We start from the raw sequence: 16,305 nt of genomic DNA, 5'->3' as shown, positions 1-16,305 counted from the left end.
AGATTATTTTATTGCAATTAATATAAATGAAAATATTCATATAAATTAAATATAATATAAATTGTTTTATTATATAGACCAGTAAACAAACCGGAAGTTAACTTCGGGCCAGGTGTGTGCATCCGATGAAACCGTCTATTGTTATAGCGGGAAAGAAATGTGTCCATATCTTACCCATTTGCAAAGGTTACCTAATAATAATCATGTATAATATGACTGTCAGATACGGTAAATGTCACTTTGACGTTGTTTAACTTACACACCTAAGGAGCATAAACTGACCTGCAGTTTTATGTTTCTTATAGATTTACATTTAGTCATTTAGCAGACACTTTTATCCAAAGCGACTTACAAATGAGGCATAACAATGAAAGCAATTCGAGCAAAAAAAGGGCAGCAGTGCATACTGTAAGTGCTATAGAACTGGTCTCAGTTAACCTAATACAGTGCACAAAGCTATATAAACACATACATTTACATATAGACAATACCTTTACACTACACACATATATATATATATTAGAATGAATAGAAAATATAGAAGAGGAAAGAAGAGAAAAATAGTTAGTATTATTGTGTCCGGTTGATGATAAAAGAGATGTGTCCTTAGCTGATTCTTAAAGATGGCAATATTGGGGCAAAATGCATGCATTGCAGCTTTAGTATGGCTGAAAAAAAATCATTCCTCTCAGAAACACTACTTGTCAGATATTAGAGGACGTAACTGTTTTATAATGTATTTAAAATCACACGGTAAAAACATAGCTGCCTAATTGTCTTTTTAACAACACTGAATTATTTTTTCTGTCTTAATTTTATTGCAAATGGTGACATAAAAATTGTTAGTACTTTCTAGAAATCCTAGTTTGCAATTAGGAGTAAGATAAAGTGAGTCAGACAATGGGATTGCCGTATCAGTTGGTCTGTGATTCAAAGAGACTTCCTCGAGTGAACGTCTATAGAGGTTTTGTGTACAAGATACCTGCTGTGGCCTAGGAGACTGCCCTTTGGTGAGGCCCCTGAGGGCTGGACTGTGGGAACCCAATCTGTTCGACTGAAGAAAGCAGTCTTTGTGGTCATCTTATTAAAGGCATTTAAAGCCCCACTGACTTTTAAGCTATCTAAAGACGCTTGGGATCCCACACCATAGGTCAAGAAGTACAAAAGACTATGATATTGGCTGAATAGCTTAGAAGTCTTAATTTGTGCATGATATGTTTGCAGTTTGAGTATGTTACAATCATTGTTGATACAGTATGTGAAGCTCACTGAGGTTCACTTAAAGTTATAATTCACAGCAGAGATCATTCAGACCCTCCAGATGTTTTTTAAAGTTTCATGGAGGGGTTAAAGTTAGGGTTTATTGTCATTATTCATATGATATTATTGTGTTTAAATGAACACAATCAGTTCTGTGGTTTCTCAAAGTTGTAAGAATTTGGTCTGCTTAATGACTATGTGGTCTGGCGAAGTCTGTTATAGTCATTTATTATACGGCGCTCTGGAATACTTCATTCTGATTGGCCAGTTGCGACATTCCAAGGGTTGTTATTCCCAGATAACAACCTCTCAAAACGAATAACACACGGTAACCTGATGCAGCAAATCATTTTGACAGGTTTTTTTTGACAAATTAAATATAAATGTGTCTTTTAATAACATATATAACATTAGATTTACAAATGATTAAACCAAAGTGCCTGTTCACGACATTTGAACGTCGTTTCTTCCTTAAAACCGAAAGTAAACTTTTTTTTTTCTTGCGGAAGCCATACGTTAAGTTCCGGCCTCATACGTTAGCGGCCCACCGGGAAAACTCCCGGAACGCCAGATGGCCAGTCCGCCCCTAGTTCTTTTAGCATTTTATGTGCATGTTCATCTAACAACAGTCAAGTTCAGTACAGCAGATTTACTGGGTCACTTTAGCCTTTGGACTGATGTTTTCATTTCATCTGGACTATGTCAGTTACTAAATGACTAATTACTAATTTGCAATTAAGATGACACGCTTATCCAAATAACATTTTAGTAAAGGAATTACTGGGAAAATCCTTTTAGAACAACCCATGGGTAAAGTACTGTAGAGGTATGAGTCACCAGGGAATTGGGGAATGAACTACCTCATTGAGTTTTTTATTGAGTGTTTGGTTTTTGCGGAAGCAGCAAGTGGTGGGGTGGTAGAGTTTTGTCTGGTGTGATGTTGATGAAGTGTCAGGAGGTCAAGCCGGCTCACCACGTCTGCTTGCTCGGGGGTACAAAAGTGATAGTTATGAAAACATGCGTCAGTGCGATTTTCTGGTTCGATGTCTTGCTTAGTTCTCAAGTCAATAGAATGAAACTGTAGTTCAGATGTTTTTTGTTATAGTGCTTTGTTATTTGCTAATGGTTGGATGTTTTGGTTATTAATTGTTTTAAAACAAAAATAAAAACTATTGTCTTCAAAACTGACTATGGCACAACAAATTATAATCCGAATTGTGTCTCGTTTAAAAATACGCTTTCGGGTCACAAGGTCTGTCCTGGTTATCTGATGTGAATCACGGCCTCATAAATGACATACACAAGTTCTCCAAGTATCAACAGAGTAAAATTTCCCTTATTGTCACCCCACACATCGGCTCAGCTCAGACCGACTTTTTCCATGCTGACTTTCTCAAAGTTCACTTTAAACATGTTTCGTCTTCGTCGGAAGGCCAAACCAGGCAAAGATATTCCCGTAGGTTTCCCTTAAGAGGCCTCCTTTCAGACAGGTCAGGGAACCCTGCCATAAGTCAGCCGTTCTCAAATATATGAGGCGGAATGTGACGGCCCACCACACGTGTCTGCCCACACGGGTGCCGAGCCCAAAGTGAGGCAGAGAGATTAACCCATATGTAACTTAATATGGGTTCTCGAGATCTTCCTCTCACAATTTCCTCTGATCTCCAACTGCCGCCACATGTGCAGAACCTGTGCAAACATTAAAAACGAGGTGGAAATCTGTACACGAGCTTCTTGTAAGCATCTCCATATGGCCTGTTTGGGTGAAGGTCAGCGAATAAGAACCCCTCTCACGGCCGACCCCGGATGGATCACATATAAATTAAACTACAACTTGACAAGTAGGATTAGCGCTTTTGTTTTGGAATCTCCAGTAGATAAGACAGGCAACCATATTGCACGTCGTGAAACGTGGGGTGGCCCCCGAAATGCCGCCCATTTAAAATGTGGCTTGTGCCGGTTGTTGTTTAAAATCACTTCCATTTTGTCTGCTTGGCTAACATAGCGTGGAAATCAGCGTCTAGGGAGTTTTTCTGCTTTCTTTCTTCACTCAGGCCTCCTGGTTGCTGCTGGAAAAGTGAGCTAATGAAGAAAATCACATCCATATGCTATATGCCAAAAGCTTATGCCAGAAGTACCTTTTAAAACACAATGTGTTCTTGTTAAGTGGAGGGTGATTTTCTGACTACATGCTTTGGACATGCTGGATTACTTATGGTGCTTATTGTAAGCGCCAAAATAATAAGAAATATAAGTGGTTTTCAAACATTTATGTCTTTCCTAAATTGGACTAAGCTGCAGCGTTCAGATTATGACCAGGGCTCGTATGTATGAAGCCACTGAGAGTAAAATTTTACTCGCAAGTGTGTCAAAATTATAAGAGTTATGTAATTTTACTCTTATTCTTACACTTAAGAATAGGTAGCACAAGTGTAAAACGTCTGTTATCATCTTTAAAAAACACAAATGCAGATCATCACATGAATAGACTGGTTAACAACAAAGGACATTAATGTTATATACAAATGGATCAATTAGGACCATATACTTTTTAGTTTACCCATTTTGTATTGTTATGAGTTGTCCATTTTTTACTATACAATAGTAATATATTTGTCCACATACTGTAAAAATACTGTAGTAGCCTATATTATAGTATTTACTAGGCCTATAGTAAACTGCTGTAAAATTCCTAGATAATATAGTGTTTTTGAACCTAACTACAGTAATATTAAAGTATACTACAGTTGATCAATTTACAACAAGAATACCACAATTTTCTATATCAAATACTATAGAACACTACAGTATTTTTTCATTTGAGCATTTTTATTTTAACCTGTGTTCTATTTTGACGGGTCGTCGTGAAGGTGCTCCCACAATAGACACTTGAGTTTAGTGTGTGTAGTTCAGTGACGATAGTTTTTCGACAGACAAGATCATGATCCTCGCGATTCTGTTAAAAGTGGATTGAGGATGCCTTCAAGATCAATCGCCATTTTGGTCTCGGAAAAAGGAAAAACAATAATGTGGGTCAAGGCTTGTAACCTGGCTTAAGTGTCCTGCAGTGAAACAGCAAATTTAAATGAGCCTGTGTTGTGTTGTAGGGTCCTCCTGGTCCACATGGAAAACCAGGACTTCCAGGCCCTCCCGGACCGAAGGTATGTACCATTAAATCCAGTCCTGTGCATATGTGGATGCTGGTGTTTTGCACGTTATGACCAAGCGACAACCTTCTGATCTCTCTCGTGAAGCCAACACAGAAGTGACTTAAACTCAATTCATCGACTGGCCGCTAGAGACTGGCTCCAAAACAGAGCAGATTCTCATTGAGCCCCATGTTAGAATGGGCAACTTTACAGTAGAACATGTTTCACAGCCTGGTACAGCATTTTTTTACCCTTCATGACAACTGTGAGTACATTAAGCCTTAAAATTCTGCAAATTAGGTGCGTGGCCACTTGAGTGACAAGTGGTTTCAGCAACCAGGCGCCTCAGCTCCAGCCACGCCCCGCCTCTTTGCCCATTTTCGATTATTCTGGGAGTGACGCGCTGCTAAGATGGCGACGGCTGGCTCCGCCCACTTTAAGCTTCAAAACAGCTCCTCAAAAACCTACGGGTGACATCACAGACACTACGTCCATATTTTATACAGTCTACTATGGTTATGACCAATTATAAATTAAATTAATATGCATTATCTATTTAATGTAATTGAAGTTGACATATTTGTAAAAGCTGTCTAAATTACAAAGCAAATGTAAATTACAAAGCAAATGATGATATACATGGGCGTTCTGTACCGTAAGAAAGCTCCGCACATAAAATGCAAATCTGGAACTGATTAGTGAGTTTGCCCATCCAAAGAAATCAATACACGCATGCAGAATGAGCTTTGTGAACTCAGTGACATACATGCTGCAAATAACACTTATCTATATTCTTGCACATGGAGAAAGTTTATTTCTGTGATGTCAGAGGTAGGTACAGTAGTCTACATGGCTTATTTGGTACCCAAGAGAACATCAGATAACTCTTCTGTTTGTATTTGCTTGGTGTTAATAAGAAGAGAAACAATAGAAGCTGAATTGTGCTGAATATTGGGGGTAAGAAGCAGATGACGAACGAGTTTGATGAGATCATTGACCCATTTTCTTCCATTTACAGTACGCTTTTCTGTGTTATCACATCTGGCTGTTTGTGGCATTTTTACAACAGACGAGCAGAACAAAGATATGAAGTCAAGTCCAAGTCTAAACTCTCGGTTACACTTTATTTTACAGTGCCCGTGTTACAGTGTAATTATACATTTAAGTACTGAGTAATAAAAAGCAACTACATGTACTTACTATAGGGTTAGGGTTAGGATTAGGGTTTGGGTCAGGGTTAGTTACATGTAATTATGCATAATTTATAGTAAATACTAAATACATGTAACATGCGTAACAAGGGCACCGTAAAATAAAGTGTTACCAAACTCTCTACTCATTTTAGGTGCCAAATGGAACAAAGATGAGTGCGAGATAGACTCGCAGCGTTCACTCTTTCAGTATGTGTTTATTGTGGGATTCCTAGTGGTTAAAACAATGATCTGTTCATTTTCAGGGATATAAATCATCCATGGACCCCAAAGTGAGATTAAGATTAGATCGAATACAATCTTTTGTCGATTTAATTTAGAAATGCTTTAAGTGTAGTCTGAAATTAATGGGGCAAATTCAATAAGCAGTTTAGCACAGTTCACCATTTTATATTAATGATATGTATTAATTTGTGTATATTATATTAATTGTGGCAGTAATAACTTAACTGAAGATCAAATACTTGACAAGAGCGTTATAGTTGGCTATACTGTATATTCTGAGGCAGTTTTGCACAGTCACAGCAAATTACTGTATTCCACGCCTAGGGATGCTTAGATTGATTGGCATGGGATGGGACGATAAACACATTCTATGACTTGATATCTTTGTTTTTAATAAATACATCTGACAAACGCTTGTATTCAAAGCACCTTACAGTGGATCAGTCTGTACATTCCTTGAGAATTGAACCCATCACTTCTCCATTGCCAGCTCCATGCTTTACCAGTTAAACTATATTTGTATCTCAACCGCCTCATCCCATTGCCTGAAAAGGCAGAAGAATGTAAGAAGTTAACCCCAGTGTCACTGCAGACTCTTACTGTAAACTTGTTCTCGTAAGTGAACATGGGTCACTCTCTTGTGTAAATAACACTGCTTGGCTTTCAGAGCCTACATTAATCTCAGCCATATAAACTATATTAAAACATTCAGAGAGGATGCCTGTTACTATCAGAATACCTCTCTAGTGCTTTCCAGCTTGTCTTGTGTTTCGTTTGTAATACAGTATTTAAATTAGTCACAGTGGCCAAAGTTGCAGTGATGTCACTGTAGGTCGTCTTAAAGGTTTTCTGAAAGTCTTTTATAAGGAGCATGCATCTGTTTAACATTCATTAACGCTTCATATAATCTAAACAACTACTGCATGGATTTTATCAGGTCATTGCAACTGTTTATTTTTTATGTTCTGTGCACTCAGTTTCATGTGTGTGTATGTTATAGGGAAAAAAGGGAGACCTGGGAATTTCACCGGGCAGAACGCCAAGTGGAATAAAAGTGGGTCACCATTTCTTTTATCATATGTGTATTATTTGCCATTACATTCTTGAATATATTTCTATTTTTAAGATGTAATGTGTAACTAAAAACAATATATACATAGCAAGTACATTAAAAATTATAAACGGGCTCATATTACCCTGATTCACATCTGTATGCTTATAAAAATTATTTATAAGTTGAGTTGTGTGGAGCAATTTCATAGTAAATTCTACTTTTTAATTTTGCTTCAACTGAGGTAAAGATAAGTGCATAAGAATCCTGCAGTTTTATATTTCAAACATAGATGGCGATAGAGACAAATATTTATCGATTGCTGCATTAAAGGTTCAGTGTGTGATTTTAGCAGCATCTTGTGGTGAGGTTGCGAATTGCAACCAACGGCTCACTCCACCGCACACCTCTCCCTTTCGAAGCACTAAGGTGGCTGACACAGGACAAAGATGTCGTCATGTTTTCTCTTTTTTTGCCGAAGGAAATAACGTATTTACAAAACGCGCTCTATAGAGCAGTTTGTCCGTTTAGGGCTTCTGTAGAAACGTTAGGTTACTTATGTAACCCTGGTTCTCTTTCAAACATTTGCTCGGTATCTCACTATGGGACTCAGGCGTGACAGATCCTGGAAGCACCAATAACACCACGTCTGTCAGTTGACAGACCAATCGCGACAGTGATGCAGGAGTCCCGCCTCCCTGCTATATATACCACTGCCGGTGGTCCCCAATTCATTCTCCACATATCTCTTCTCCGTGCAACTGCAAGGAGGGAAGTGTGGTGAGATACCTCACTCATGTTATCAGAGAACCGGGGTTACGTAAGTAACCTAATATGCTCTTTCAAACATTCGCTCGGTATCTCACTATGGGATATAGACAACTTCCGTATTGCAGATATGTTGTCCAAAGCAGGCCTGTCAACCAACATTTTTTTTACACACTCAGGACGGAATGAGCCAATGAAGGCTCTGTGACATCCAGTCTGTAAAACCGAACAAAAGTGTGAGGCGAAGCCCAACTCGCTGCCTCACATATGTCCTGAACTGACACGCCTTTAAACAGTGCCCATGAAGCAGACATGCCTCTGGTGGAATGAGCTCTCAGTCTGTCGGGAGGATGAAGACCCACGCTATTATAACTTAATATAATAGCTTCCACTACCCAGTGTGACAGGCATGACGTGAAATAGGTTTGCCCTTATAAGACTCAGCCCATGACACAAATAACTGATTACTCTTCCTTAGTGCCTTCGTTCTATCCACATAGTGACCCAATGCACAGACAGGGCACAAACAATGAAGCCGTTCACCTTCTGATGAAGAAAAAGGCGGTGGATGAAAAGCCATTTAATGCACTTGCCTACAGGCGAGCACTGACTCGCTCACTTTAGGCACAAAAGCGGGGTTAGTTTTTAGAGTTACTCTCGAGTAATTCGTAGCAAACAGCATGCAGGAGGTATGAACCGACAACGCATGAAGTTCACTAACCCGCTTCGGGGTCGACAGAGCCAAAAGTAAAGCAACCTTTAACGAAAGGAGCTTTAAATCAATACTCTCTATGGCCTCGAAAGGGGGCTGAGAGACAGATCCCATGGCGGAATCAGCGGCTTGTAAACCCTGTACAGACGCCGCGCACCTCTCATAAACCTGCATACGAGCGGGTGCTGACCTGCAGTTTTTCCGTTAATCCCCACATGACACGCAGATATCGCGGCAAGGTACACTTTTACCGTAGAAAAAGATCTGCCCTTGTCTAAATGCTCCTGCAGAAAGCATAACACATCCGCAACCGAGCATAGGAAAGGAACCCTGTGTCTGTGCGTGCACCATTGCTCAAACACGTTCCATTTCCGATCGTACGCAGAGCGCGTTGAAGCTGCTCTAGCGTTCTGAATTTTTTCAATTACTCTAGGAGGTAGCTCCGCAACACTTAAGTTCAGCCTTTTCACGGGCCAGGCCCAGAGATCCACTCTGTCTGGGGCTGGATGAAAAATCTCCCCTCACGCTTGTGAGAGGAGGTCCCTGCGCAACGGGAGAGGCCATGGCTGTCCGCATAGGAGTTGAATTATCTCTGCTAGCCATAATTTCCCTGGCCAGTTCGGGGCGATCAGAATTACTGAGTGACCGTGGTTTCTTACCCTTCTTAAGGTTGGCATGATCAGACTCAGCGGTGTCAGCGCCGCTTCGACACACTTTCTGAACACTCTCGGGGATAATGAAAGCCTGAAAGGAACTTAAAACGGCTGTGCCCTGAACTTTCTGTGTGACGGATATAATGTATGCCTATGTGGAAATATGCATCCTTAAAATCGACTGACGTAAACCAGTCTTTGGGACGAATAAAGTGAGACAGCATTCGTAGCGTTAGCATCTTGAACTTGTATTTTCTGAGGTCTTTGTTGAGGCTCCGCAAATCTAGAATGGGACGGAGACCTCCCCCTCATTTGGGAATTACAAAATAACGGGAGAAAAAACCGTGATGGCTGTTCTCCTGTGGCACAACCCGAATTGTTTTTTTGCTCAGTAAAGAGGCTATTTCTTCCTTTAAAATCTGAGCTGACTCCCCTTCTGCTGTTGACATTAACACTCCGTTGAAAGGAGGTGGTTTTACAGCAAACTGCAGTCGATACCCCGTTCTATTGTGGATAAAACCCAAGGGTGTTCTGCGCATGCGCGCCAACTCTCTGCTTGAGCAGCGAGCAGACCGCTGCAGCCCTCGCTCACTGATGATGCTGGGGATTGCAACTCTGGTAAGGATATTTTCGTGTGTAATTTTGAATGTATACAACATATTTATTTTTGTTTTGTGAACACACTTGTGCAAACTGTCCTCCTCTCTTTTGCAAAACTCCACAAGTGGAGAGGGGAGAAACAACGTGGGGGGCACTGGGTGAACTGGTGCCAACACTCCAACATGTGAACTTTCTTCCACAAAACTCCCTGCCTGGGTCACACCGCCGACGCTTCTTCACTGGTGGGGGGGAGCAAGACTCCTGGGCTGTAAAGAGGGGCACTACAGGAAGTCCGTGAGTGCTGTGGGCTCTCTTCTGACTGGGACACAGAACACTGGTTAGGTCGCCTCTTCTTCCCTCCGTGAGGGTGGGCTGGGCGATGTTTCGCTGCTGCTTCTGCAAATGAGGCCTTACCTCAGGGCTGAGGCTGTTTTGAATGAGCCTCCCCCTGCTTTATCTGCTGGGGGGGTGAGATCCTAGGGATTCTAAATCCTGGTTGCCGCCCTCTAGAAGCAGAGGAAAAACCCAGACGAGTGGGCTGGGGGGGTCGAGCAGTGGACTTCCTGGGAAGGCACGTGTCAAAAGCTTCCCCATCCTTTTTCTGTGAGTCGCACTGCTGCCGCATCTTAGCCACTGCAGCCCCGACGAGGGCTTTTGGCTCCACTGGGGCATCGAGAAATTCTGCCTTATCCCTCTCTGACAGGCCAGATAGGCCCAGCCACAGGGCTCTTTCGCCGCAGCTCTGTACTGCTCCCCGAGATGAGAGTAGGTTGAGGTCTACAATGAAACAGATCTCCGGGCGATCCAGCATCGATTTGCCTTCCCATCTCCTCCATGAGCTCCGCTTGGCACGCTGTGAGCAGTGTGGTGGCATTTAAAGCTCTGACAGCCAAAGCAGAGGTGCGGTAAAGGGAAGCCGACTTTCTGTCCGACCAGGAAGTGAAGGAGAGGCCGAAGATAGAGCTGCGCGGCGATTGGGGTGGAGGTGGCTTGCCACTGACACTTCCACCGGGGGGGGGGGGGATGGTGTTGGACATCCCCAGCTCCTCCATGTTGTGCACATCCAGCCTGGAGAAACCTTTAACAGGCACCCTTTGAGAAAAGGGTTTGTCCGAAAAACGCTGCATCTCTGAGACACATGCTGGGACGGCTGGAATCATGACGGCAGCCTCTTACCATCATAGAGATCTCTCTCAGTGCCCTGAGCTACCTGTTGCGATGGCCAGTTGATTGACAACTTTTCGGCTGCCCTCCTGCACATTTCGATAAGGTCCAGTTCCCCTGGCATGGGGGTGGGAGACTTGCCTGACGCACTGCCCCATCTGGCAGAAAAATCTGGTGGGAGGATGGCATCCTCCTCTTCATTTTCCAAATCCTCTCCCAAAAGACGAGCAATCGCCTCATCGTCCTCCTCCTCCTCATCCTCTTTATCCCTCGCCAAGGGGTCTGATTCAAAGAGGGGTGGGAGTTCGGGAGAGATTTCATCCATTAAGTCTCCCCATGTGCACCGTTGCTGAGCACCCTTGTCCAACCCCGCTGGCAGGGCGCGGAAAGATTTGGGTCCCCTTTCGCGCGGCCGCAACTCGCACTCTAAAACCCTCGACGGGAATTTAGAGCAGTGCGGGCAGCACTCAGGAATTTGCAAGCACGGCTTGTGCGTGTCTAACTCCCAAAAACGCTATGCACAAGGGATGCGAGTCCTTAGAAGAAATCATGGACCCGCATGCACACAGGCGCGAGGGACTTTTCCCTTTCGCCGTGCCATCGGATGTACCCGCAGTCGCCATGACAGAGACGCGAACACCACTCCGGATAATAATGTGGCTGGATCGGCTGATCCGTATACCACTAAAACAAAAGAAAGAATGTGAAAACCCGCCTCGACACGCTGGAAAAGAGAAATCGGCAGAATCCACAGAGAAAAATTCACCTTAACAGCGAATATTTCCCAGTAAGAGAAAAAAACAGCCGCGTTCGGCGACGTACCTGTTAACGACTCGTATACGAACAGTTAAGCGACTACTCCTTGCGGAAATCTGCTGAGGATAGCTTCCAAAATGATCTTCACGGGGAAGAAAACGAGAATGGAGTGGGAACCACCGGCAGTGGCATATATACCGGCAGAGGCAGGACTCCCGCATCACTGTCGCGATTGGTCTGTCAACTGACAGACGTGGTGTTATTGGTGCTTCCAGAATCTGTCACGCCTGAGGCGTTCCCATAGTGAGATACCGAGCGAATGTTTGAAAGAGAACAACATGGCGGATTCCATAAAAGGGGACCCACGGTGCATGTAGATAGAAATAGGTAATTCTAAGCTAAGGTAATAAAAACATAACGCTTCATTATGTAAGGTCTTTATACACCTCTGAACACATAGTTATGTATATTATATCAATAGATCCTCCTTAATATCACACATTGCACATTTAAATGGAAGCGCATGCATTAATATGTTAGAATATGCTTTTTGTCTGAATATTTAGCCAGAATAACCAAAAAAAAGCATGCCAAGTAATTTCTACTTTCCTTACTTATAGGGGGACCCTGGAATATTAGGACTACCTGGACTTATTGGTCAAGCTGGTCGGAAGGTAAGATGCAGTTTTTTTTATTCCTCAACAATTGGGGACCAGCCCAAGAGGATCACCTCAAAGAAGGCTTGGAGTTGTTCGGCACACTTAATGTATAACACGTTTACTAGTGTGAAAACAGTCACAGTGTTTCTCCAGCAACATTATTTCTGAATGTGCTGAATGATGAAGTAATCTGTCAATAACTCCTCACATTCAATTCCCATCCTTTTCCACATGCGGGTACAATACATACAGCAAATGGGAAACAGGTTTTTGTGTCAAGCCTCATAAGGTTTTGTGAAATCCCCTTGGAAAGGGTTCTTTAAGAAGAAAACCTTACAGAAGGTTCAAGCGATCTCCTTGCTGAATTTACTTCTTGCTTTTCTGGAGTACAGCCAGATGCTCAACACTGCAGTGGGTAGCCAGCACATGACCTCATTTTACACCCATTCCAAAAGATGGCCTTCGAAGGCAACTGTCTTGAGAAAATGGTGCGTTTACCTCCTTGTAGTATATGCTTTTTATTTAAAAAACCGATTGTAGGTAAAATGAGGTAAATGGGTACCAAATCAAACGAACAAGCAGTGTAGACTTCATGTTTTATTTTTAGTAAACACAGTATACAAATACTGCAAAATTGAGATGGCTGTTATGGTTATGCCAGGACATTTTAAAACAGACCGTCCCCATGCTTACACATTCTGCCTGGCCAAAGACCTTCACACTCGCTTACACTTTTTCTAGATGGAAAAATTTGCTGTTAAGCTTCTTTGGGAATTTCACAGAGGTGGAGCGACATTTTCATTGCATTGGTATATTCAAGTTAAAGGGTTAGTTCGCTCAGGAATGAAAATTCTGTCGTCATTTGCTCACCATCTTGTCATTTCAAACTTGTATGACTTCCTTCCTTCTGCAGAACAATGTTGGTAACAGAAAACCATTGGTCCCCATTGACTTGCATAGGTTATGTGTCCATACAATAGAAGTTAATTGGTACCGCCGTTGCACGGTTACCAACATCCTTTAAAGTATCATTTTTTTCCCTTTAAGGTCATTGAGAATTGAATGCAGTCATACAGCACAGAGTCTCATATAAATGTCCAATATTACATCTGCAGTTCTGCGTATATTTAACAATGAATCAGTATATGGTTAAGACTGTTTGTTTGAAAGCCTGGATAAGAAATGACTCCCCGAAACATTGTAAAGCGATGGAATTACCTGGCGTCTTCTGCACGTCCATGTGTTTCCAATCCCACGGCCACAGATGGAAAACAATATTAAAAGCTGGTGGAAAAATAGTTGCAGACGCTACATTTGCTAAATTGCAGCTGGCAGCCAACCAGAAGGTTATTCCATCCGTGGGCTGTGGCCAGAGACAAAACCTTGTAACCAAGAAGACAAATGCACTCAGATGTATTAGAACGTGACTTATGTAAGTAGCGGTGACACATTGGGGCAGGTAACCATCGGTTTGGTCTGAATGATGCTTTTAATTACAGCATGTCTTCCACGCTCACAATCTATGGGACAGCAGATGTGAACTCTGGCACGGCTAGGTGGTGTGTTGTAATAGGACGAACATAAGCTCCACCTCTCGCTGAAGTTCACCGTTGGCAACAAACACATGCCATATGTGTCATTTGGTCATTGCAATAATTGTATAGGCACATAGTGATAGTAAATCAGGCCATAACTATAAGGATATACATGAAAGCTTTGCTGTCTTAGCATGAGCCACCGCGTGCCATGTATCTGTTAGTACTAAAGCGATTTCTGTAAAACTGACCCCACATCAGTCAGTAAGAGCTCAAGATTCCTTTTCTGTTAGTCATATTCCCACACTCGGCTGCTCTGCACTCAGTTGCCTTTGCTGAAGTTCACAGTCATGGTTGTGAGGACAGATCGTGACCCAGTTTTCGGGATCGAGCAAAACATTAAGGCCACATTTACGCTAGATATCAACATTCGTCTCGGGTGATTCGATCGCAAGTGGTCAGGCGAGATGTGTTATCGCTTGCAGCTGACATTTGCTTGGGTATCAAATGAATCTCCTGAGATGATTGAATGTTTTCAATGAATTCATGACTATGTACATTACTTTACGTAACATTTTGTCTCCCCACTTGTCCTGACTCACAACGGCAAGCTAATAATAATGGTTTCCTGGGAAATGTCAGTTTGACATCATTTTACTTAAGATAAGTATGTAAAGTTAACATGCAGTTTTATGTTTAAATAGACACAGAAGTTACGGACTGCAGCTTAACTGTAATTGATCTTCACAATGTTTATAAATTTGTTGTTCCCACATGAGCTGTGTCTTGACTACAAAAATATTTTTTTATTTTGGGAATGGAATTTTTTTACTTAGTCCAGTAGGCAGCCACCTTTCACCAGCTGACCATTTCATGCCACATGTTTGAGCAATCGAAGCAATTTAGTCGAACATCAGCAAACCCTTTTTATCACCACATCTGTTAGCTATCCTGATATCAGCCTCGTTGATGTTCTCGTTTTTACGCTTCATTTTCTGCTAATCCCTGTCACGAATGTACTGAATGAGATCAAAAAACGGCCAAAAAAACATTGTAAGAGCAGCTTTTACTCAGCCAGATGGAGGTGAATGGACTTTTGGCACTGGGTGCGAAATGAAACCAGAACAGGCTGTGCTTTTTGGAACCCGAAGCGTCCATTCATAGTCACCTGGAATGAGTGTGAAAATCCATTTCAGCAACATTTTCTTGAAGTGACACTGAAGTGTCAAAAGACGTTTAGGGCAAATGGATATACTCTATTTTGTAGCTGAGGGTCATTTAGAAAAGAATGATAATGAAGATGTACTTGTCCTACTAGAATTGTACAGCTGGAGGAATTAGGTCCAAGAAGTTTTATCCCGGTTTCCCAGGCGGTTTAAGGATAGTACCAGACTAAAAGTAATGTGTGACCTGTCTTAACTGAATATAACTTGCCCAGCAATATCTTAAAATACACTGACCAAAATTTTTCGGACCCCCCCAATACAGTAAAACTGCACATTTTAGAGTGGCCTTTTATTGTGGCCAGCCTAAGGCACACCTGTGCAATAATCATGCTGTCTAATCAGCATCTTGATATGCCACACCTGTGAGGTGGATGGATTATCTTGGTAAAGGAGAAGTGCTCATTAACACCGATTTAGACAGATTTGTGAACAATATTTGAGAGAAATAGGCCTTTTGTGTACATAGAAAAAGTCTTAGATCTTTGAGTGTAGCTCATGAAAAGCGTTTATAATTTTGGTCAGTGTATATCAGTGCCATTGTTTTGTCTCGAGCTGCACACCAGTAATGTATTCTTCTAAGGTATTTTTATAAAAGCGACATAAATATCTTAATTTAACTAAGGCATAGTCCTGGCTTAAGCTAAACCGTATCTGTGAAACTGGGCCAACGTGCATTACCTTTAAGTCTAAATTGTGTTGGCTGACAGCTCATTTCTTGGCTTATTTTGTGGAGTAGTATTCAGATCATCACTGAATAAATAAAGAATTAATATCACAGTGTTGAGAAAGTTTAGTACTGCATTGGTTTTGTATTTAGACTGTGTACTGTCATGACTGTGCGTGAACAGAGACTGCGGAGACTCAATTGCGGGAAATTAATAGGTCTTTATTGAAAAGTTTCCACAAGAATCCACCAAGAGACACTGGCCTCGGAGCCACGTGAGTCCACGGGGAGAGGACTCGACCCGACGGCACTCACGGAAGAATCTGAAGTAGTCCCAGTCCGGGAGATTCTGTCCCTCGAAGGGAGGAACGCACGGTGGGGAGAGCCCTCGACCCGCCGGCCGATTCTTGCCGAGAGAGGTGGTCGCTGGTGAAGCGATAGCCAGAGTGAAGAGAGCAGGATGGTCCGGGATGCCAACGGGAACTATGGGAAAACAGAGCTTGAGAACAAGGGAACTAGGCACTGGAGACTTGGACTAAAGGAATAATACCAGAGAGTTTAACTAGAGACTACCCCGAACTGAGACGGGAAAACAAGAAAACTAAGATAATACTATGACTAGACTAGGTCACGCCTGCAACAACGACTGCAACAAAGAACGGTCTGACACAA

General features: G+C 42.2%; 1 protein-coding gene across 2 annotated transcripts in view; it reads left to right on the top strand.

Moving 5' to 3' along the window:
- The window catches only part of col27a1b (collagen, type XXVII, alpha 1b), a 72,194-nt gene that overhangs the window by 12,171 nt on the left and 43,718 nt on the right, over nt 1-16,305 (top strand). For both annotated transcript variants that reach the window (XM_057325030.1, XM_057325036.1), the window contains exons 5-7: nt 4,368-4,421; nt 6,846-6,899; nt 12,170-12,223. In XM_057325030.1, the coding sequence (XP_057181013.1) occupies nt 4,368-4,421; nt 6,846-6,899; nt 12,170-12,223 (162 nt within the window). The remainder of the gene's footprint in view (nt 1-4,367; nt 4,422-6,845; nt 6,900-12,169; nt 12,224-16,305) is intronic.

Source organism: Triplophysa rosa, linkage group LG2, assembly GCF_024868665.1.
Source record: "Triplophysa rosa linkage group LG2, Trosa_1v2, whole genome shotgun sequence".
Classification (NCBI taxonomy): Eukaryota; Metazoa; Chordata; class Actinopteri; order Cypriniformes; family Nemacheilidae; genus Triplophysa; species Triplophysa rosa.
Note: the sequence above shows the minus strand (reverse complement) of the source record. Positions and strands in the feature narration are given on the sequence as shown.